Here is a 23,335-nt window from a genome sequence, read left to right on the forward strand (position 1 = left end):
GCACTTGCAACGCTATCATGAAACTTCAACGTTACAAAGCAAACTGTATTTTCATAGTGAATATTTATATTCACTGTCAAACATTTGAATTAATTTCATACAACTTAACTTTATACGTGTTTATGTATTCACACTGGTATTTGTAAAGTTTTGAATGATACTGGTATTGGAGGCGATTCTGTCATTGTTCAAGGGGCATAATTGATTTAAAGGGAAGTAACACATACTATAAACTTATACTAGTGTTTAGGCTCATTAATCAGTATCAGATTTACCAGATGAAATTCGACAGTATAACAACAATCGTATACACTTGAGCTGTATACTACCGGAAGTATTTTCTGATTGCTCTTTAGAGACATAGACTAACTACTTTTTTACCTCATTTTTAAAGTTAATGATAAACTAATATTTTGAACAAGCTCATTGCTATAACAACAAATGGATAGTTCATCAATTAAGGCCAATTATATAAAATAAAGAAATAAATAATAAAATTAAAGGTTTGTTTTCTTTTAACATTTATTGTCATTTATTTATGCTGTAAGTATGCTGCACTACACTTCCCCACCTCCTTAGTTTCGCCTGTGGGACGAAGGCCCTATTGACTGTGCCTGAAGTGCTTGCGCCTCGGGCATGTCAGGGGGGGCTGTCCTAGCAACAATAGTGGCCAGAGTACGAAGGACACTTCATCTAGTGCCAAGGAGGCCGAGGGGTCACAGGGAGGCTCCTGGGCGAATGTTGTTGGCCGTCGGGCTAGGAAGCAACCCTCCACTGATGTTGGGGTGACAGCACGGTCGGTGGTGAGTAGTCCGCTTCGGATGGGGTTTCCAAGCTGCACCATGCAAGTGTATCCACGGTGGACGTGAATTCCCAGACAGGGGACAGCGAGGAGGGCGCCGGAGTACGGCGAAAGACGCGCTCAAACATTACACAAGCGCTTACGTACAAAGTGTAGCGCCTTAATTAAATGACCATCTTTTTAGACGTAATATTGTTACATCCCCATTATGTGTATGCGGACTTCAGGAAACGACGTCACATTATTTTCTCGAATGCAATCAGTATGCACATGCTCGCGGCGATCTTCTTAACACAATATCCGTTTATTCCGTCCCCTGCATTGAAACTATTCTATTTGGAGACAACACGCGTGACTAACTAACCAATATTAAAATATCTGATGCTGTTCACAAATTTATAGTTAATAGTAAGCGATTTGATTCGTAAATAAGCTACAGAACGAATCTCAACCTTTTTCTCTTCTTTTCCCTTATAAAATATTTCAAAACTACTTTTATCTTCTTCCCAGAACTCTACCACTCTATCCTTCACCTCCATATGTCAACTTAAAACTTGCTTTTTACAATTGAACCACTATACACGGAGTTTGTCTCTTTATTAAACTGTTATTATTGTTTAATGATCAAAATCCGATCATGTTCGCCTGAAAACATGTAATTGTATTTGTATATGGAGAAGAACTATATAAGAAATTGTCTCAACCCATTTATGCCTAGCGTCCTGAAAAAAATTACTTTGCAAACAGCGTATACCCAGATGAGACGTCGCATGATGTGGCGCCTCATCCGGGTCTACGCTGTTTGCTTATAGGAATTTCTGTAAGTATATAGAAATAAGAATACTAGACATCCCTAATTTTGGAAATAAATTGATCCAATTTAGAAGGATGGGTTAAGAGTATATCTTTTTGCCTCGAGTAAACCGACAAAGTCTTTAATGCATTGCTATATTTGGTTAGTTAATTGTACTAATGCGCTGAAATAATAATTAATTTTGTATGTGTCAGTTGCCGTTTTACTTCGCATAATTTTTAAGGATAATATTACAGATATATCAATAATTGAATAGTTTAAACATCTCGAATAATACTGATAAGTTATTAATATTGTCTAAGAATATGCAAGGTGAAGATATACTAAATAATCATTAATAATAAGACATTGACAGTGCAACACAAGACTCAAATTGCGAATGCGCTACTGTAACATTACTTTTCCTATGTTAACTGAACCTTTTGCTTTGCGATCAAACGACTCTGTCGTTTGCAACATTTTTGAGATCGTCTGAATTAATCTTGTGTATATTTATGGTATCTTATAAAATTTTAACTGATTATTTATGCATTTAGTTGGTGGTATTTTCTTTAGGAAAAATTGCTCAATAATAATTTAAAAAACAGTTATTATAACGTTGAATTAATTCCTTCATATTATAATACGGATATTTTATTTAGTCGATCATATCCATTTTGATGTATCGTGATTCACTGACATGTTGTTTAAAACATTTGGAAATGTGTCAAAACTAACATTTTTTCAACTCATTTTTATTTTTTCTCTGCAATAATAATCGATTTGACCGACCTTTTAATCCGTTATAATCTAGTTTAAGTCAAATCGGATAAGTATGTTAATTCTTTATCTAAACACAGATGAACTACTGCCCCAGTCGATATTTAATGTTAGTTCGATATTCGGAGAGAAAGAACATGTAGGAATCAACAACAGACAGGTAATGTTATTTATTCTTAAAGCGGGACTGCACGATATCATCAAATATTTATGAATTTATATAAAATGTGTTAACACTTGTTATACATATATTTTAATATAAATTAAAATAATTATGTGTCGAAAATGCGAAATAATGCGAATTGTATATGTTTGCAGACTGCTGCTTTAAAAGTTTCACACAGTTTTTTCCAAACACATATGGTTATAATAACAGAAAAAAAATCCTAAAAATCGAACATCAGATTATTGAATACACAGTCGATTACCGTATACAAATGCATATAAGCGAAGGTGGATATTTATTCGATTAAGTGACACACGTGGCGCAATTAACAATTACATAAAATTAGTTTATTATTATTATATTCATTACATCTAAGCGGTCATAACATGTAAGAAATTATTGATGAGTTAATGCTATTAAGAACAACATACGCGGTTGCTTTATTTTTTGTTAACTATCTTGCGTTGAAAAACCAACAACAAACGTTCATCGAATACTTATTATGTTAATTGATTTGTTTATTGATTTGTCGATGCATATTCTCTATGTTTATGTAATACCCAACGGTATGAGAAAATGTTACATGTCCGAATATGGAATTTAGAATCGTACTTCAACAAGGTATAAGTAGTGTAGAATTGGAGACGGGGCATGGAGCATTGGGATAATCATCACCTGCTGAGCGTTTGCTTATTATGATTGTTTACTCCTAAAGATTCTTTAATATTATATCTGTGGATGCAGATTGATTAGGAACATGCTAACGCATTATTTTTCAGCAGTTCGAGTTTAATAAGGTAATGGTAATATTGAGCCCTTTTTCTGCGTTTAGATTTTTTCGAATGGATGATATTATGTTATAATTGCATTCTTCAAGGAATGAACTCTATAAATCTTCTTTTAGTGGCTTATACGAACAATGTTTCATTCAATAAGTGAATTATCTCTTTTGCTCTATTTTTATGAAATCTTTTTTAAGAATCATATAAAGCCTTCCTTTCATGAAATAAATTGTAATTCCTAGTAATATGTGAAAAGTCGCATTTGAGAATATGGTCTTAATTGAGTTAATTGATAATAATATAATAATAATGGACCCATATCATATGTGTTGCATTATACTTTATTGGGTGCTTATATGGTCCGCATTGTAATGAATACAATATTTAAAGTGATATTATGGGCATCTAACAGTTTATAGGTGTCTATCTCAACCGTTGTTTATTTTTGGTGTTTTCACGTCATATACACTTATATTTGTTAATGCAGCATCAACATACTAAAACAATATCCCGAAAAGAGAAAAATAATGCATTTGAATATCAACCGTACTTTCGTTTGACAACTGATCATGCATGTACGATGTGAACCTAAATTTAGTTTTAGTGCAGATTCGTTCATACGACACAAAGGCACAATTTTGTTTTACGGATGATTTCGGCTTACAGGACTGGGTGAGTCATGTAAAATATCGAATACAAAAAACATTTTTATAAACAACTGGTAGCAAGATGAGCTGCAGATAATTGGTCAGTAACAACATTTTAACTAACTCTTTTGACCTGGTAATTCTTTTCATCTCAATTCAACAGGGAAAAATGCCCATAATATCACTTTTTTAATGTATTCATACGTAAATTGTATTTGTATACGTAATAAACCCCAATTTATGTATCTCTATTCGATCTTCACAAGTTATCTATGGTTATTGCAATTAAAATTTATGAATCCATTTTTGTCTTCGTTTAGACAACCTACAAAGGGTACTTGTCAGGTTAAATTAGGAATCGGCTATTTTTACGTTTTTAACTGCGATGGAGAACAACAATCTTTAAATATGCACTCAGATAGCGTTGGAAGGGCATATTATAACATTTGGTTTGTTAGAAGTAATGGTATCCAAATAAATTAGGTCCACTCAATCTTCACTGATACCTCATAGATCGTAACTACGTAACAGTTTTAATAAACCCTTATTCATCTACCCATATACGATAATCAACAGAGTAAATACGGTCTTACATGCATATCAGAAGACGCCAACAATTGTCATTTACTTGAATCTTATATTAAGTGTAATTCCCTTCGATTGTATTCATTATATTGCACTCATTAGTCATTAGTATTTACACTGCGTAGAACGTTGCGAATAGTAACATCAATGTAACTGCTATAAAAAATATTGTTGTTGCTGTAGATTATGATGATAATGCTGTTGTTGTAGTTATATTTCTAAGTAATAGGGGAGAAACAGTTATTTTATTGAACATTTAGAATAGTTTGTAAATTTACTTTCTTTTCAAAACATCAGGCTGTTTTGACTATTTCATAATCTCAATGAATTATCTGTATTATGTAAACCGCATATGCTAAATATGGACACGTGCGGTAGCGATTTATCCTATTTAAGACACATTTATATAAAAGTGCCCTATGTCTCCATATCTCAGAATGATGCTCCGCCTGTTAGTTGTCTGCCTGTGTTTCGTGGCCGCTGCCCGCTCCATTACAGCCCCCGCTCAGTGCGCACACGTGACGGATGCCGAATTCACGTGCGACTACTCGGAAATGGACGCCGGAGAGCACCCAATAGATTTCACCGCCTTCGATCCCAAGCCTCAACAGTTGCACGTCACCGTCAACGGCATTGTTCCATACATAGGTGAGCACGGTAGTTGTTCTAATTACTGTGTCGATAACACAAAAAACAACTATACTTGTAATGCCATGATCATAAAAAAGCTAGCACTCATGGTACCAGTTGTTTTATTAGAAAATTAATTATTTTAAAGTTCGTAACCCCTTGTTGACAAAAAGTCATTAACAATATAATTATCAAACAAAAAATCGTAAAATCGTAGTTTCAGGTTAGCGGTAAAAAAATACTGAGGAAAATAAGAAATAAATGCGGAATAACCGCGTTATGATCTAGAAAATCTACATAAAAAACTTACAAGTTTATGTCTCATACATGTATCGTGTACGGGTGTTTTAATCGTTTGCATTTATAACATACATACGTAAATAACAAGGTTTAGGTGTTTCAAACAATGAGAAAGAACAATCGTTATTTAAGAATATTGAATACAATCGTTTGAGAATAAAAACAAATGAAACGGGCTTAGAATCCGTCATGTTGTATTTATGGCGAAATCTGGAAAATAGGGCCTAATGCAAGTGCATAAAGTGTCGCCACAGATAAGGCTGTAAGTGTCGCCACAGATAAGGCTGTGCAGTCCGCACATGCTTATCAGGAACAATACTTTCTGGTTTTACGACAGTTTTTGTTTATAAAAATTCGCTTCTAAGCGATAATATAGACTTGTCAGAAAGTGGCGCCTCTTATAAGCGAGGCTGATATGTAAGATGATAAGGGTACACAGTCACCTCTACATATGCACAAGGGAGGATATTAAAAAGACATAGCTCAAAGGAGGGAATATAACGATGCTCAACTTATTCTAGCTAGTTTTACTTAGAAAATAGTAAAGTTTAGTTTTCACGTCTTCATTTTAAAAATTGATGTCGACATGTAACATTTACCGACCTGTAAACCGCAGGTGCCACACAAAAAAAAATCTCTAACCCATGGAACATCTGAAACATAACGCATAGAAACTTCGAAACAGGTCAAAATTGCACGATGGTGATAATTTGTATATATAATAAGATTGTTTTCGCCAACGTCTTTTTGCAGGCGACACTCAGATGTTCTCCTCGACCTTCAGCGGCATTGACACGGCGACATTTGATTCTAACGACCCCGCGTCCCTGACCCTGGACTGTGGATGGAACGAGGACATCTTCCTGAATTCTGGAGCCTTCGCCTATATGAGTCACGTCCAGCATTTCTCGGTGAGCGGCTAGTGCCAAAACATTTTGTTCATAATGCAACTTCAACATTTGTTAAGGAAACAATTCAGCTCATTAAGTGTATTATAATTTAAGAATTTGGTAGGATATATCATATAGTGTATAGGTTATAATTGGTGCATGTCTTAATCAAAGTACTGACAGTACTGGTGTGACGATGCTTTTGAGAGGATGGATATAAAAGCATCAAGTTAAGTTTATCTACATCACCACATGTTGGTACGAAAAAAAAAATTGGTACAAAAATTTTGCGAAAAAAATTTGGGTATGAAAACAAATTTGGGTACGAAAAAATATTTGGGAACAAAAAAATTGGGACCGAAAAAAAATGGGGTACGAACAAAAAATTGGGGATGAAAAAAAATTGGGTACGAAAAAAAAATTGGGTACGAAAAAAAATTGGGTACGAAAAATTTTAGGTACGGAAAAAAATTGGGGGAACGGGAAAGTAGTACCTGTGGGGAATTTGACCCACACTCGCACATTTTCGGCCCTTTCCGTCAAACATCAGACAAGTTCCTCGAAGGCAATAGTATGAATACACATTTCGGAAGCGGTAATGCGGTCCTACATACGCGCGTCAAAATGTAAGCGAACTATGTACACAAGTATGTCAGGAATGATTGAATTAACGAAGAAAATCGTGTATTGATGTAAGTTTTTTGAAGAAATGTGCAGAAAATATATTAAACAAGAGCTGTGTTTTAGAAACACAATGCCCCCTGCTGCGCAGCTTTGAAGCCATATATTTTACCTTTGACCTTGAAGGATGACCTTGACCTTTCACCACTCAAAATGTGCAGCTCCATGACATACACATGCATGCCGAATATGGAGTTGCTATCTTCAATATTGCAAAATTTGACCTTTGACCTTGACCTTGAAGGATGACCTTGACCTTTCACCAATCAATGTGTGCAGCTCTATGAGATACGCATGCACGCCAATATTGAAAAAGTTATGGCCAATGTTAAAGTTTTCGGACAGACAGACAGACGCTTTATATTTGACATTTGACCTTGAAGGATGACCTTCACCTTCACCTTTCACAACTGAAAATGTGCAGCTCCATGAGATGAACATGTATGCCAAATATCAAGTTGCTATGTTCAATATTAAAAAAGTTATGGCCATTAAAGTTTTCGGACGGACGGACAGACTGACACACTGACTGACTAACTGACTGACTGACAGTTCAACTGATTTAGGCCACCCTACCGGGGGCATAAAAAGCAATGGCGATATTTTCTCAGCCACATAATTGTTAATAGTTTGATATCACAAAATGAAAGTAAAAGTAGAACTGTCAAAAATGACAACCTGGCAACGTGTTGTTTTTGCTGGCACGAGAGGGCGATAACACTCAATGTGTTCACATTTTGACCATAGGCTTTGTCAATGACCTTTATAGTATGGGTAGCTTTGATATTATTTATTGCTATCATGTAACTGCATGATTGTGTATATGTTTACAATACACAAAGCATAAATAATGATATAAATATACTGATTGAGCTTATAATAATCTGAGAACTATAGCCAGGTCAATTAAGGTCTTAAAATACAATTTTGTGTCCTGATTTCATGAAGAAATGGCCATGCATGTCCTAGATTTCAAATTCAAGGCCCTGGTGTGACACATTGGTAGCATTACCGTTAAACTGTTACCAGGCTTATGAAATTAGTTTTTATTGAACTATCTAAGGAAATCTAAATCAGGCACTGATTTTCCTTGTTTTAATACAGTCATAGATCAGTTGTGGCCTCTGGGTAAAAACCAATTTTCGCTTACTTGTCACACCCGTAAAACTTTCCACACGTCTATAATAGCAAATCTGGATTTAGGTGATCTTTAATGGTACATTTAAACTTTAGCTCTGTTACAAGAGTGCTGGTAAAGTCCAGTCACATATTTAAATCTAGGCCAGGTCAAAATCAAAGTGTCAAAGACAAATGAAAGATGCGTTCATTAATTATTGTCCAGTTGTTTACTACTGCTGTATGTTTTTATATAATATGACTGATGAACATCATGTGAGAGAAAATTCACATTATCATTGTATATCAGGTTTAGCAGCCTTTTAGATAACAAAGTATGCTAGTTTTCAATGTCGCTTCTGGGGATCAAACCCGTAGGGCTTTTAGGAAGATTCTAAAATTTTCGATCCCTCGAGAGCAACCAAACCAAAAATTAAGTCAAATATTGCCGACTCGGTTTTTTGAGTCGGTTCATGAGGGATAATGGAGCTTGATTGGTCATTGTCGGCTCTGGTACTACTTACATGTACCCCGGGCACTCTTAAGTATACTTAATGTACCCTGGGTACTCTAAGTATACTTACATGTACCCCTGGTACGGTAAATAAACGTAATTGTACTCGGTCCATATTAGACTGTACCCGAGTTGTATTCGCGCCCAAAATCAGATGTCGTAAAACGCGCAACCGATTATCTTAAACACACTTCTCTTCAAAAAACACTGCATCAACATGCTTTTTGAGTATGTGTTCCGATAATATAGAGGCCATTCTACGGAAAATTGACATAAATGTGTATGTATAATTATTACAAAAAAATAGTCGACAACGACTGATTTAAGGTTAAATTTCCCGGGTACATTTTAGTATATTTACCGTACCCGGGATACATGTAAGTATACTTAAGAGTACCCGGGGTACATGTACGTAGTACCCGAGCCGACATTGAACAATCGAGCGATACTGGAAGGTGCAACATCTCTCACGACCCCTAGCATCGCCTTTAGCAGTATTCAATTCTCAACAGGAAAGTGCTGGAGTCATTGATCCCGAGGGACAAGAAACACAAAACTATTGATTAATGTTCGAAATAAATAATTTGATTAATGACAATTCTATTATTTGAGCCAGGTCACAGGAAAAGCGCAGTCAAATCAGTATCCAATTTAATTATTTGTTATTGTCAGAAAAACGCTTTTAAGCAAACAACTTTCAAGCGACTGCAGGCTGATCTAGATCCAAACTGGCCACAATCGCCTTAATGTCTCTTTTACTGTGACACAGTTCATTTAACTTTAAAATGATAAAAAGTACTCACACTAACAAAGAGTACAAACCAGTAAAGAGTTTGAAATCAATGTTGAATTTCAGGACAGCTTGGTGATCTGCAAATCGCCGATGAAATGTTGATATCGGGTATCATAGTCATTCAATAAGTCGCAAAATGCTCGAATACAATTTATAAAGCACAATGTGACTTATATTGATAACTAAACATACCAGTATGCCAGTTTTGCCGTGTCAAGCTGTTACGATCCAGAAAGTCCTTCATTCACATCGAGTATATATCCTTCGAATTCCAACTATTGTTGTCATAAGCGGAGATTTAGTGAATAAATAATTCATATATCCTAAATGACAGCTTCTAAATAGCGAAACAAGCCAATTTATGCAGTGAGAAAGTTTTGAATCGAGACTCTCATGGGGGCGGCCATTGTTGAATGTTGAAACACGAACGAAAACTCTGCTAGGAGAATGTTATCAATGACGAGCAATCTCCTACGCAGTGGCGAATGCATAAGGGAAGTAACTGAAAAATCGAGTTATCTCAATCGGACTGGCTCGGTCTTTTACATAGGTCGCCATTGTGAATTTTTTTTGATGGTTATCATACCTTGGACGATGCTGTTCCAGCATCGTCGAAAAAGAAGAGAATATCGAGATTTCAACGCATTAACGACAATATCTCCCCTAAATTTTAGACACGTATTTAAGGAATGTTTATCACTTATTTACTGGAAAATATTTATCCAATACAAATATTTAACAGATCTTTAATAAAAAAGTACTTTTTTTTCCGACACATGCCTGCAGTGGATTTCTAAGTCACGCCTACACAAAATAGCAATTTAAAAAGGCCATAGTAAAACTTTGCACAACCGAAACTAAGCCGACTTAGGCGTTTTTCCTTAAAGATATTCATATATTAGATACGTTTGTGATACAATGAGTGTTGCTGATCATGTATTGATGCTCTAATATAATACACCCATTTCTCTCATTTATTATTTGTTTGGTTCAAAATTGCTTTTCACATTTTTTATTCCCCAAGGGATTTTTTTGTTTCCCATTTGATTTTTTTCGAAATATACAATGGGATTTTTTCTCTTAAGAAAATTGAAAAATATAAGCACAATAACAATGCTTAACTACGCATAAAACGTGTATTTTTTCTTCGAATATCCGAAACAAAAAGTGCGGAATAAATCCCACGGGAAAAAAAATACAAGTGGAACACGAAAAATCCCACAAAAATACCAATTTTGCTCGTAAATTGCATAGTGAAAAAAAAAACCCGCAGTTTTAGCATATCTAATCAATTATAAATCAAATATACTATTTATATCGCATACTTTACTTAAAATAAAAGCGTACTTAATTTTGCATTCTTTCGGTTCTGCAAAGTTTTTTCCCGGTCGCCGTTGTAATTGAAAAGTTTGCAGCACTTCCTGTAATTGAAAGAGAGTATACATACATGTTTAATTCAATATTACTTACTTTCCCGTTCCCGCTAGTTGTTTATACATTCTGCCCGTGAACACTGAACTAACATGTACTTAAAATGTTCATAAGATGTTATTCTTAACTTAGCACACCAATTAGAAGCGCTTACATCTTTAATGTGTGACCATATCAATTATCATGTAAGTGTAAATATACAAGAATAACTACACATTTGCTAGAACTCAAAAGGACATGATTATAATAGACATGTTATGTTGGCTAATGCAGTCTTTAATGGTCTACTAAAAACTTTTGTTTAAATCATTTGACGGGGATACACAATCCATAATGGTAGAGTTTTAACGTGTTGGAGACTCCTCCGTTTATAAAATTACTGTTACACCTGAATGTTGTAGTACGTATCAACATTTTATTTTCACAGGCAAAGTCTAACTGTGTATTTATTGTGCTTCCTTTTATTAAAACACACTTTCAGTCAGGTAATTAAAACTACTTTTGAGCAATATATATCTATTGGCTATTTTGTTTAATTAAGTTTATAAAAGTTAATATGTTGTTTGGGGGAAAATACACGATTTTATCAAGCGTATCCCTTTCAGATCCGTAACTGCGGGCTGTATAACATTCCCAGCGAGGCATTCAAAGAGTTGGGAAACCTGGACTACTTCAAAATAGAAAACGGAAAAATTGACGAAGTCAACGTCAACGCCTGGGTGAATCTTAACGTCGAGCGTCTGACGTCAGATAGTCACGCAATACCCAGGAATCTCGGGAAGTTCGAGATTTCTTACACGAGACTTTCCACTACTACGTTACCCACTGGTCTGCTATACAACATGAAGAATCTTACGGAGGCTGTTCTCAGAGTAAATATTATTAGTTTGTTTTTAATAATAACACAAACATTTATTTTAGTACATCGTTCGCGTTTAAAACGCTCGCATGAGCAGAATCAACATGGACATGAAACTTAAAGCTTAACAAAAGGAAAGCCAACGCTTACGTTTTAGGTATTGTAAACACCGTTCGAAATAATTAAATATGTTTGCGGTCAAAGAATATCAACGTAATTTGAATATAATCAGAGTTTCAGAGAATTGAAACTGTTATTAACTGAATAATTTAAACAAAAACACACCGCGTACTAAAAGTATGAATGTAAATATTTTATTCATCAGGGTCTTAATTTGGAAACACTCACCAGCGATATCTTCAAATACAACACAAAGATCAAGTACATTGACGTAAGCGACAATCTGTTCACGTCATTCCCGGAAGATATATTTGAACTTCTCGATTCTCTTGCGGAGGTGCACGTGGCAAACGTCCCTTGGGGTTGCACGTGCGAAAACACGTGGTTTGTCCCCTACGGTATTGAAAAGAACATCAGTTTCCATGGCGACCTTAGATGCAGCTCTGGTAATGTATATATGTTATGATTTTGGACTAATTTGTGTTTCAATCATCTTGGTACGACTTCAATTGGTCACTTGTCTTAAATTAAGGACAAAGTAATTGTTTATAATGAGTATGCAATACTGCTCCAGCAGCTGGAGTTTTACGTCTTTAAATTGACAGCCATGATGACCATAACTGATATTAATTGCCGCTTTATTGCGGTCGCCAATATTGCGTTTATGCTGTTATTATCGACATGTTTGTGCATGTTTAGTATTGTTTGTTTTGTTTTTATTTTTTGAGTTAATTACCATATAATAGCTCACACGTTTTTCGTTTGTTTTGGATTTGGAATTATGTCATCACTGGCGATGAGGACTATTAATATTTCATGAGCGTCTGCACGTTATAAATTGAGCCTCATTCTGGTAAAACAGGGCTTAACGCATGATCGTAAATTGCCCAAACAGGTTTGACTGTGCATGCCAGGCTAATTTTGGAAGACACTTTCCGCTTAAACAGGAATTTAGCTAAGAAGAGAAAATGTTCGTCCCTGATAAAGTGTGTGCCGACTAAACAAGCTAATTTGGGACGACACTTTAAGCCCTGTTTTCTCATAACGTGGCTCTAATTATTAAAGGGCTTTTTAATGTTTTAGTAAATTGACAACATTAAAAAAATCGTTGTTTCAGATTCGCCAATATTCGTTTTAGTTATGATATTTGTGAGGAAATAGTAATACGGAACATTTACCATGCTCTAAAATATCCATTATATGCATCTTTTGACGATTTGAAAACCTGAAAGTTATAAAGCGTTGCAACGCGAAACGATTGCATGATTTGGAAAGTTCTGTTGCTGTCGGTATAATTAGGGAAACTACGAGGATTGCTTATATAGGTAAAAAAATACATCCGCTCTTAGCATGAGCACGGATGGTCGAGTGGTCTATGCGGGAGACTTGTTATTTCAGGACTCCAGGGGTCCGTGGTTCGAGGGTTACTTTTTTTTCTTTTTTTTTAATTGTATTCTTGTTGTTTTTTACTGGAGTTTTTCAGGTCCAATGTTTAAAGTTATCAATATAAAGCATTTAATGACAAGCTTCAATACATGCCAAAATCTGTGAAAAGACCCCTTTAAATTTCTTTCTACCAAATGAACGGCGTAATACACCAAAACCACACTAGTCTATGTTATGTTATTTTGTTGCATTATTAAGAACATCGTTTAAGGGTTTCTGTCACATTTATCCTTTATAATTATATCCTCGAATGAACTTAATTTACAACACATGTATGCCGATTGGGAAATATCGATTGAATTCATACAATGGAATACACACGGATTACCAAGAAAGAACTGTAGTATTAAGAATTACGAGAAAAACAATGAACATACTGTTGATAACATATGTAAATAGTGCCTTATGGTGTAGTAGCAAAACATGTTTTCTTATCAAGGAGACGGTGTATTCAAGTATTACTACGACAACTGCGTCTCCAAGGAAACATGTTCAGGTACTCTTTTAAATATAATTTACAGACTTATGTCACACCAAATTGAAGTCTTGGTCATCTAGATTACCGTTCACATTTGGTAATATTTTTGATTGTATTATATAAATAAATATTGGTCTAGTTTGATAATGTTCTCGAACGTCGACATGGATTTTTTTGGAGCGAAGCATTTTTCTTGTTTAAGGCGAGTTTACTGTGTACGATCGTTTAGCAAGTGATTAAAAGAGCCAGGTATCATTGAAAGGGGGTTGTTAAAAATATTTTTAAAAATGCAATTAAATAAAGTTTGTATCAAAATGTAATAGTTCGAATAGTTTTAAGGGGTGTTGCGGCAGTTTTGCTGATTTTTCCATCTAATAGATTTTTTCCAAAATTTATATTTAAGATCTATATATAAATACTATATGAAAAATGAAATAAAAACATAGGGTCACCGGTCTTGTTTAGATTGAATTCACCATTATATAACATGTACTTTTTCAATTAAACTGAAAAAATCTCGAATTGCGTAAAAATAATTAATAACCTATGAAATTGGCAACATGTAGATATTATATAAGCTTACATACATCATATACCATTTAATTACACCACACACTACCAAAACAAATGGAGTACACAAGTTAAATTTTAAGAAATTTATTTTTTATAATTTTTATGTCAACACAAAAAACGTCATTTTATTACTATTGTTACCACATTAATGGAATTAAAAATTGTTCTGTCTAATAGAATTCTGCGAAACTGCTCAAATATGCTCATCTACGTATTGTCATCATAAAACACTAATAAAAAGAGGGGGTCACCGCACTTTTAACAGAGATTTTTCGTTTTAACAAACCCTACCGTCTACGTCAAATTTCATAAAATACAGCAATTAGGCAAAACCCAAGTACCGATACATAGATTGTTAGAAATATGCATAAACATTAGAAATTGTTTACAATCTTAACTGGGATCACAATAGCTTACCAAAAGACATTAATAAAAAACAATATTTAATCACAAACATAAGACCATAAAGTATCAAACTCGACCTTAATCATGAATAGCTAACATGTACTTGTTCACAGATTTCGGCATGTTTGGAAGTTTGTGATTAATTGCTTTCAATTGATAAATGTAAACAACATGACTAAAGAGCTCCAGTATAAAACAAGAATGGAATTAAAGAAAGCAAAAAAAAAGTTAAAAAAGTTAACCCCACCTCGGATCGAACCACTGACAATTGTATTATGAACCAACTCGGTCATTTCTGATAACAAAAATACTGAGTTGTGATAAAAGCATCTTAGGTGTTGCTATAAATATATCCTTGGTTAAATAAACTGCCGCAACACCCCTTAATAAGTATTGTTTTTTAATAAGACGGAAAAATGTCCCGGTACTTTGATTCGAACCAGAGACCTATAGAAGCTTCCCCTAAACAAACAAACACGAGACCTATAGAAGCTTCCCCTAAACAAACAAACACGAGACCTATAGAAGCTCCCCCTAAACAAACAAACACGAGACCTATAGAAGCTTCCCCTAAACAAACAAACACGACACCAATAGAAGCTTCCCCTAAACAAACAAACACGAGACCTATAGAAGCTTCCCCTAAACAAACAAACACGAGACCTATAGAAGCTTCCCCTAAACAAACAAACACGAGACCTATAGAAGCTTCCCCTTAACAAACAAACACGAGACCTATAGAAGCTTCCCCTTAACAAACAAACACGAAACCTATAGAAGCTTCCCCTTAACAAACAAACACGATACCTATAGAAGCTTCCCCTAAACAAACAAACACGACACCTATAGAAGCTTCCCCTAAACAAACAAACACGAGACCTATAGAAGTTTCCCCTTAACAAACAAACACGAGACCTATAGAAGCTTCCCCTTAACAAACAAACACGACACCTATAGAAGCTTCCCCTAAACAAACAAACACGATACCTATAGAAGCTTCCCCTTAACAAACAAACGCGAGACCTATAGAAGCTTCCCATAAACAAACAAACACGAGACCTATAGAAGTTTCCCCTTAACAAACAAACACGAGACCTATAGAAGCTTCCCCTAAACAAACAAACACGAGACCTATAGAAGCTTCCCCTAAACAAACAAACACGAAACCTATAGAAGCTTCCCCTTAACAAACAAACACGATACCTATAGAAGCTTCCCCTAAACAAACAAACACGACACCTATAGAAGCTTCCCCTAAACAAACAAACACGAGACCTATAGAAGCTTCCCCTAAACAAACAAACACGAGACCTATAGAAGCTTCCCCTTAACAAACAAACACGACACCTATAGAAGCTTCCCCTAAACAAACAAACACGACACCTATAGAAGCTTCCCCTAAACAAACAAACACGACACCTATAGAAGCTTCCCCTAAACAAACAAACACGAGACCTATAGAAGTTTCCCCTTAACAAACAAACACGAGACCTATAGCAGTTTCCCCTTAACAAACAAACACGAGACCTATAGAAGCTTCCCCTTAACAAACAAACACGAACCCTATAGAAGCTTCCCATAAACAAACAAACACGAGACCTATAGAAGTTTCCCCTTAACAAACAAACACGAGACCTATAGAAGCTTCCCCTAAACAAACAAACACGAGACCTATAGAAGCTTCCCCTTAACAAACAAACACGAGACCTATAGAAGCTTCACCTAAACAAACAAACACGAGACCTATAGAAGCTTCCCCTAAACAAACAAACACGAGACCTATAGAAGCTTCCCCTTAACAAACAAACACGAGACCTATAGAAGCTTCCCCTTAACGAACAAACACGAGACCTATAGAAGCTTCACCTAAACAAACAAACACGAGACCTATAGAAGCTTCCCCTAAACAAACAAACACGAGACCTATAGAAGCTTCCCCTAAACAAACAAACACGACACCTATAGAAGCTTCCCCTAAACAAACAAACACGACACCAAAAGAAGCTTCCCCTAAACAAACAAACACGAGACCTATAGAAGCTTCCCCTAAACAAACAAACACGAGACCTATAGAAGCTTCCCCTAAACAAACAAACACGAGACCTATAGAAGCTTCCCCTAAACAAACAAACACGAGACCTATAGAAGCTTCCCCTAAACAAACAAACACGAGACCTATAGAAGCTTCCCATAAACAAACAAACACGACACCTATAGAAGCTTCCCCTAAACAAACAAACACGAGACCTATAGAAGCTTCCCCTTAACAACGCACGATTTTGAGTTGCTGTTTCTGATTACATTTTATTTCGGTCATGCACGTTTATGTTAAATTACCGATGAAAAACCTTGGAGTAAAGATCCAATAGCAATGCACGCACTCGTTTCTATTACATTTTACGTTGATGTAGTAAAGCAATTTAGCTATTAATATCCTGTATATTCTTTGAGGGTATGTATAATATAAACATGTACAGTCAATCGGCTTGTTGCTGATTTAATCGACTTTACACGTATTTATCAATTATGACACAGGGCTTCTCGTCTCATGATATACGTGATTGTATGCTTCATGCGAACATAGGTTTTTACATGATCAGCACATTTGCACATCACAAAGCTGATGAACATTCAATAAGCATCATATATACATGCACATAAAATACATTAAAATTTACGTCCAAGAAAGGTCTTGAAACAAGGTTTCAATGCCATAATAAGAAGTAATTATACTTCAGACAGCCTCTGAAGACTTCGAAATACCGTTAGGGCCATCGTGGTAACACATTACAATCCAGAGGGCGAAAATGCGATAGTGCAATAGTACGATGGCGACAATGCGATAGTACGATGGCGACAAAGCGATAGTACGATGTCGACAATGCGATAATACGATGGCGACAACGCGATAGTACGATGGCGACATTGCGACAATACGATGGCGATAGTGCGAAATTACGATGGCAACAAGTCGATAGTGCGATAATACGATGGCGACAGTGTGATAATAGAGGGCGACAGTGCGATAGTACGATGTCGACAATACGATGACGACAGTACGACAACGCAATAGTGCGATGGCGACAATACGATAGCACGATGACGACAATGCGATGATACGATTGCGACAGTACGATGTGGAATTGTCGCCATCGTACTGTCGCGTTGTCGCATTGTCGCCAACATAATATCGCATTGTCGCCATCGCACTATCGCAATGTCGCCATCGTCCTATCGCACTATCGCATTGTCGCTCTCTTGATTTTAATGTGTAACCACGATGGCATTAACGGTATTCCGTAGAAGACAGTACATACGACAACAGTGAAGACATTTACGGGGATGTAACAAGCTACAATCACACAACACTTAAAAAGGTGTATGATTCAAATACAAGATAAGTATTGGTGCAAAGCATCAAAAGACGTCGGGATTTTCAGTGTTAAAGGCACTCAATGAAGTTACATGGAACGATTTTTTTCTTCTGTAAATATTAATATATTGGCCGATTATTTTAAATAGAAAAGAAAAATTTACTGGTATAACCATTATCTATGATTTTGTGTTATAACCCCCAAATAACCATTATCTATGATGTTGTGTTATAACCCCCAAATAACCATTATCTATGATTTTGTGTTGTAACCCCCAAATATTTCATATTTCATTTTATTTACATTGGTTTCCTGTTTTTTTACTGGCATCCGTGTGCAGTTTTCATTAATGGAACAGAACTGTGTAGGTTTTAAAAAATCTGCTTCATCTTGTAAGCGTAATTTCATATTTTTCTCAACTTCAAGGGGAGATTATTCTGAACTTATTCTTACGTTGCTCATTTACGATATGGGTTGAGTACTCATTGATATGAAAACACTGTAAAAGTTCTAATGTGTTTACGAACCCCCCCCGCACCCTCTCACACATATATTTCATGGGCATAATAAAAACAAAAAATGGTTACAATGAAACAGAATATTTATTTAAACTAAAATGTCTACATCAAAACAAAAAGTAAACATAAAACACAAATAAAATAATCTGATTCTGCTGGGGCTCGAACCTTGGGCCTCTCACATGTGAAGCGAGCGTGTAACCACTACACTACGTAACCGCTTGAAAAATCACCTTCTAACTAAGATATTTATAAGCTATTAATAGTCGGTTTAAATGTAAACCCGGAAGTTTAAACGCTGGATAGTGAGCGGGGTTAAAGGTCAATTCCAAAGGGTCCATACCACTGGCAAGATACGGATCAGGCCTGCGGCCATCTATACGTGGTTCTTAAAAAAAAACCTGTAGGAGGACTTGATAGTAATGAGACTGGGGTGCTGTGATGGTGCTCCTCATTGGCTGCTTCCTTTATCAAGACTCATTATTACAATTAATAATACGTGTCGCGCTTCGCGCTCTATAGCGCCTTTATTAGTAACTTGGTGGTTGCTAGGATAGTAGAACAAAGAAGTTTTGTTTTTATACAAAACCAGAAAGTTTCACCGGTCCGCGTATTTGCCCAGTCCCTGTGATATTTTATTATTGCCCAGTCCCTGTCATCAGTTATTTATTAAAAGAATTAGCTTTGCATTATTGGCAATAAATGTTGTAGTAAATGTAATAGGCACAAATGCAGTACTTATTTTCACTAATTTACACAAAAAATCACAACTATGCAAGATATTCTGACAACAAAAATATATACATTGATCCGTAAAATAACTTCTCCTCCCATAAGCGAAAAAAACGTATTACATATTAGTCGCCGCACTTCATTGCGACGCCAATTAATAAATGACTTGAATTTGTTGAGGCGTTAGAAACAAACAATTTATAGAAAAGAACATTATCATAGGTGCATTTATTATTAACAATAACTCCTGGGTTGAATTTAAATAGCAAAATTCATGTAATAAACAACAATGAAAATTCTAGCACTTTTTACAACAATAAAATATTGAACATGGAAGTAACAAAGTAATTCACCATATAATTGACAAAGGTGTTGAAAAATCCAACTCATGGCATTTTAAATTGTTTCAAACCCTTTATCAACATTTTTATAAAAAAGAACAAGCGGATGAATCAATCAATCAAACTTTTTTTATAATTTACCTCATGTGTCAAAGGAAGAAAATGATTTGTTTAACAGCCCCTTATCACTAGATGAAATTAAACTAGCTTTAAAACATATGGATCACACTAAAAGTATAGGTAGTGATGGTTTAACATCCTTTATTTACATAAAAAAATCAGTTATTTGGTAATATTTTATTTTTATTATATAATACATGTTTTGATTTTGGCTATATGTCTGAAACACAAAAAAGTTCATATATTACATTATTATGCAAAGACCCAAATAATTAAACATCAGTTAAAAATTATAGACCAATTTTCTTTTAAATATTGATATAAAATTTTTATCCAAAATAATAGCAAATAGATTAGGTAAGGTTTTAGACTCAATCATTGGTATTTCCTAAACATGTTCCATTCCAGGTCGCACTATTTTTTTTATAATGTACATTTAATATGAAAAATTATTGATTATGTTGAACAAAAGAATATAAGTGCTTGCTTTATTTGTCTAGACCAGGAGAAGGCGTTTGCCAGGGTTTCCTGATCCTACCCATATAATACACTTCTTTCATTTGGCTTTTCAGATACTTTCATAACATATATCACAATTTTATTTAAAGATATTAAATCGTCTGTAATTGTAAATGGTCATATATCTGATCCTTTCTCATTATTTCGTTCAGTTCGTCAAAGCTGCTCATTATCACAAACAATTTATGGAGAAGAACATTACAATAGGTGCATTTATTGATAACAATAAATCCTGGGTTGAATTTGAATATATAGCAAGTGAAATTGCAACAAGGCTAAACGCCATAAAAAAATTCTAAAAATTAAATAAGCAACTAATTAAAAATAATGTATCTGATATTCCAAAGGTATCACGTAGGTAAATATCAATTTGTTTCAGGAATCGCCATGGGAAGTCAGTGCGTCACCGTTCTAGCGATCATAGTACTTCTTATCGCCCTTGCCTCTGCCGTCGTGTCGACAATCGCCCTGGTTTTGATAGCGATTTTGAAGAAAACTCATGACGCGGCAGACCAGAAGAAGCGAGCGGCAATTGGTAGATGGAACCAGGTGATCAACTCGACGCTTGCATGGAAACGACCAAAAGTGTAAAATGATAAATCAGGCAATGTGTTTGCAACAGGCGTGAAGATAATATTATATAGATTTGAGGCTGGTTCAGGGGACCACGGCTTAATTCATGTGCGTAACGCGACTTGAAAGATTAATCTGAGCAGTGTTCGCACAGGCTTTTCAGGGACGATACTTACCTGAGCAGTATCCGCACAGGCTTTTCAGGGACGATACTTTCCGAGTGAGTAGTGTCTGCACAGGCTTTTCAGGGACGATACTTTCCTGAGCAGTGTCCGCACAGGCTTTTCAGGGACGATACTTTCCGACTTAACTTGTTTTTTCGCTAAGAAGGAACTTTTGGAACGAAAAGTATCATACAGGCGGAAAGTGTCGTCTCTGACCTAATATTAAGGACTGCACCGGCTCAGAGAACATTTACGCACATGCTTTTAACGCCGTTTTCCAGCAGCAAGCTCATTTCTTTGATGTAATATTTTATTTTATTTTACTTTATTAGAACAGCACACGTTTGACTGTTAAATAGTACATGAATTATCATAAAATTCGTCCCATTAGAACTGACAATACAATAGCTTAATACTTTTAAGTAAAATCAGTAATTATCTATTACCAGTGCTTATTTGATTTGTTTGTTCTTAGAATCATGTATATGTATGTCATTTTGTATTGATAAACACATAAAATAATATGTTAGGCTGAGTTAATGTCGTTTGACAAATGTTGCTTGCAACTGAAGTAAACAATATTTTATTAATTGCGCCTTACACGGAGTGTTTATAAATGTTAATAGTTTCTCGGTCGTATTCATATATTGTCAACCCATCTAAGATATCATTTGGACACATCTTCTGACCAAGTTTCATGAAGATCGGACAATAAATGTGGCCTCTAGATTGTAAACAAGGATTTACTAAAGAACAATTTCCCGCCCCCTGTCGGCCATGATTTTTAAGCAACCGGAACCATTTTCGATCATGGGGACAAATTATCTGACCAAGTTTCATGATGATCGGACAATAACTGTGGCCTCGATAGTTTTTACAAGGTTTTACTATAGCCATATAAGGAAAAATGCCCCGCCCTGGCGGCCATATTTTTTAACCAACCGGAACCAATTTCGAACTCGTCCAAAATGTTATTGGCACAAATCCTCACACCAAATTTCACGAAGATCAAACAATAAAGGTGGCCTCTAGTGTGTTAACCACGCAAATATTTACTCGGCACGACGCGGTGAGCTAAACAAGCATTTTGTATCTTGTTAAATCTATTTTACCAGACCACATCAAGCATTGAAAGTTTGGCTAATGCAATAAGGCACATTGATTGATTATGTGTTTACTTATTTTTTGCGAAATACTGTACGAAATATTCGTTAATTCCGTTGTAATATGGCAGTGCTTTTAACGTCAAAAAGTTTCATGTCAAAATTTCAATCGTTTTGCTTTTATACACAACTTCATGAAATACTGAATATATTGGCTCGATGTAACACGATTTATAAATCAAGATAACGTACTTACATTTCAATACACTTCAACAACCTGCCGCATTCAAAAACATAGTGCTATGGCTAATGCTGAAAATATTGTATAGGTAACGCATATATGGTCTTTTCGTAATTAAGAAGTTGTCTCCCATTCGGGTAGGTATCACGAGTATCCCGTGTAAAACGCGGTCCGTCTAACATGCGAATATGACTCATATCCGCGGATTGACCGAAAAGCGCGGATATGGACAAATACAGGCAATATCGACATTTTGTCTGCAATGTTTAATATAAAAAAAACACAATATGGGTTAAATATGTTGGTAGTGTCTCAAAATATAACAATTTAATAGACATTGTCATTTTTCCAACTCTTAATTCATATCCGCGAACATGACGAAGTGCCAGAAGATTGTTTTAGGGCTACATACCACAAACAATATAACCATGCCGACACCACATATGTTTTGTTGTATAAGTTTACATAATGTTTATATAATATACTGAATGTATAATGATTCTTGATGTCGTCTCAAAACTTTAGTATTTAGATATACACTATGCTTTAGAAAATGTTAAAATATTTTTGGGCCGATTATCGCCAGACCACAAGTAATTAATGATGTTACTTTTTCCTGGTTATATTTTTATTTGAATTCAAAATGTTTTTTTAAATATACTGAATGTTATGAATGCAGTTAATATTGTCTGAAATGTCACTGTTTCAAGTGGCATTTTTCATTTGAAAATAAATGATGATTTCAAATGCGCGAATATGATCAAATCGACGAATGTTGTTTATCCAATAAAGGATCTATATTTGTAGTGCTATAATAACTTTATGAAAGGTAAAACTATCTTATATTTGAATGTTACGA

The 23,335-nt window shown here is 35.2% G+C and overlaps 1 protein-coding gene across 1 annotated transcript; it reads left to right on the top strand.

Moving 5' to 3' along the window:
* Positions 1 to 4,982: 4,982 nt before the first annotated feature.
* LOC127840381 (leucine-rich repeat-containing protein 4-like) lies at positions 4,983 to 20,986 on the top strand. The gene is made up of 6 exons (XM_052368793.1): positions 4,983 to 5,203; positions 6,239 to 6,396; positions 11,516 to 11,782; positions 12,095 to 12,335; positions 13,775 to 13,831; positions 20,775 to 20,986. Exons 1-6 carry the CDS (start codon positions 4,993 to 4,995, stop codon positions 20,984 to 20,986), a joined length of 1,146 nt encoding a protein of 381 aa, XP_052224753.1. The 5' UTR covers positions 4,983 to 4,992.
* The last annotated feature ends 2,349 nt before the right edge of the window (positions 20,987 to 23,335 follow it).

Source organism: Dreissena polymorpha, chromosome 8 (genome assembly GCF_020536995.1).
Source record: "Dreissena polymorpha isolate Duluth1 chromosome 8, UMN_Dpol_1.0, whole genome shotgun sequence".
Taxonomy (NCBI): domain Eukaryota; kingdom Metazoa; phylum Mollusca; class Bivalvia; order Myida; family Dreissenidae; genus Dreissena; species Dreissena polymorpha.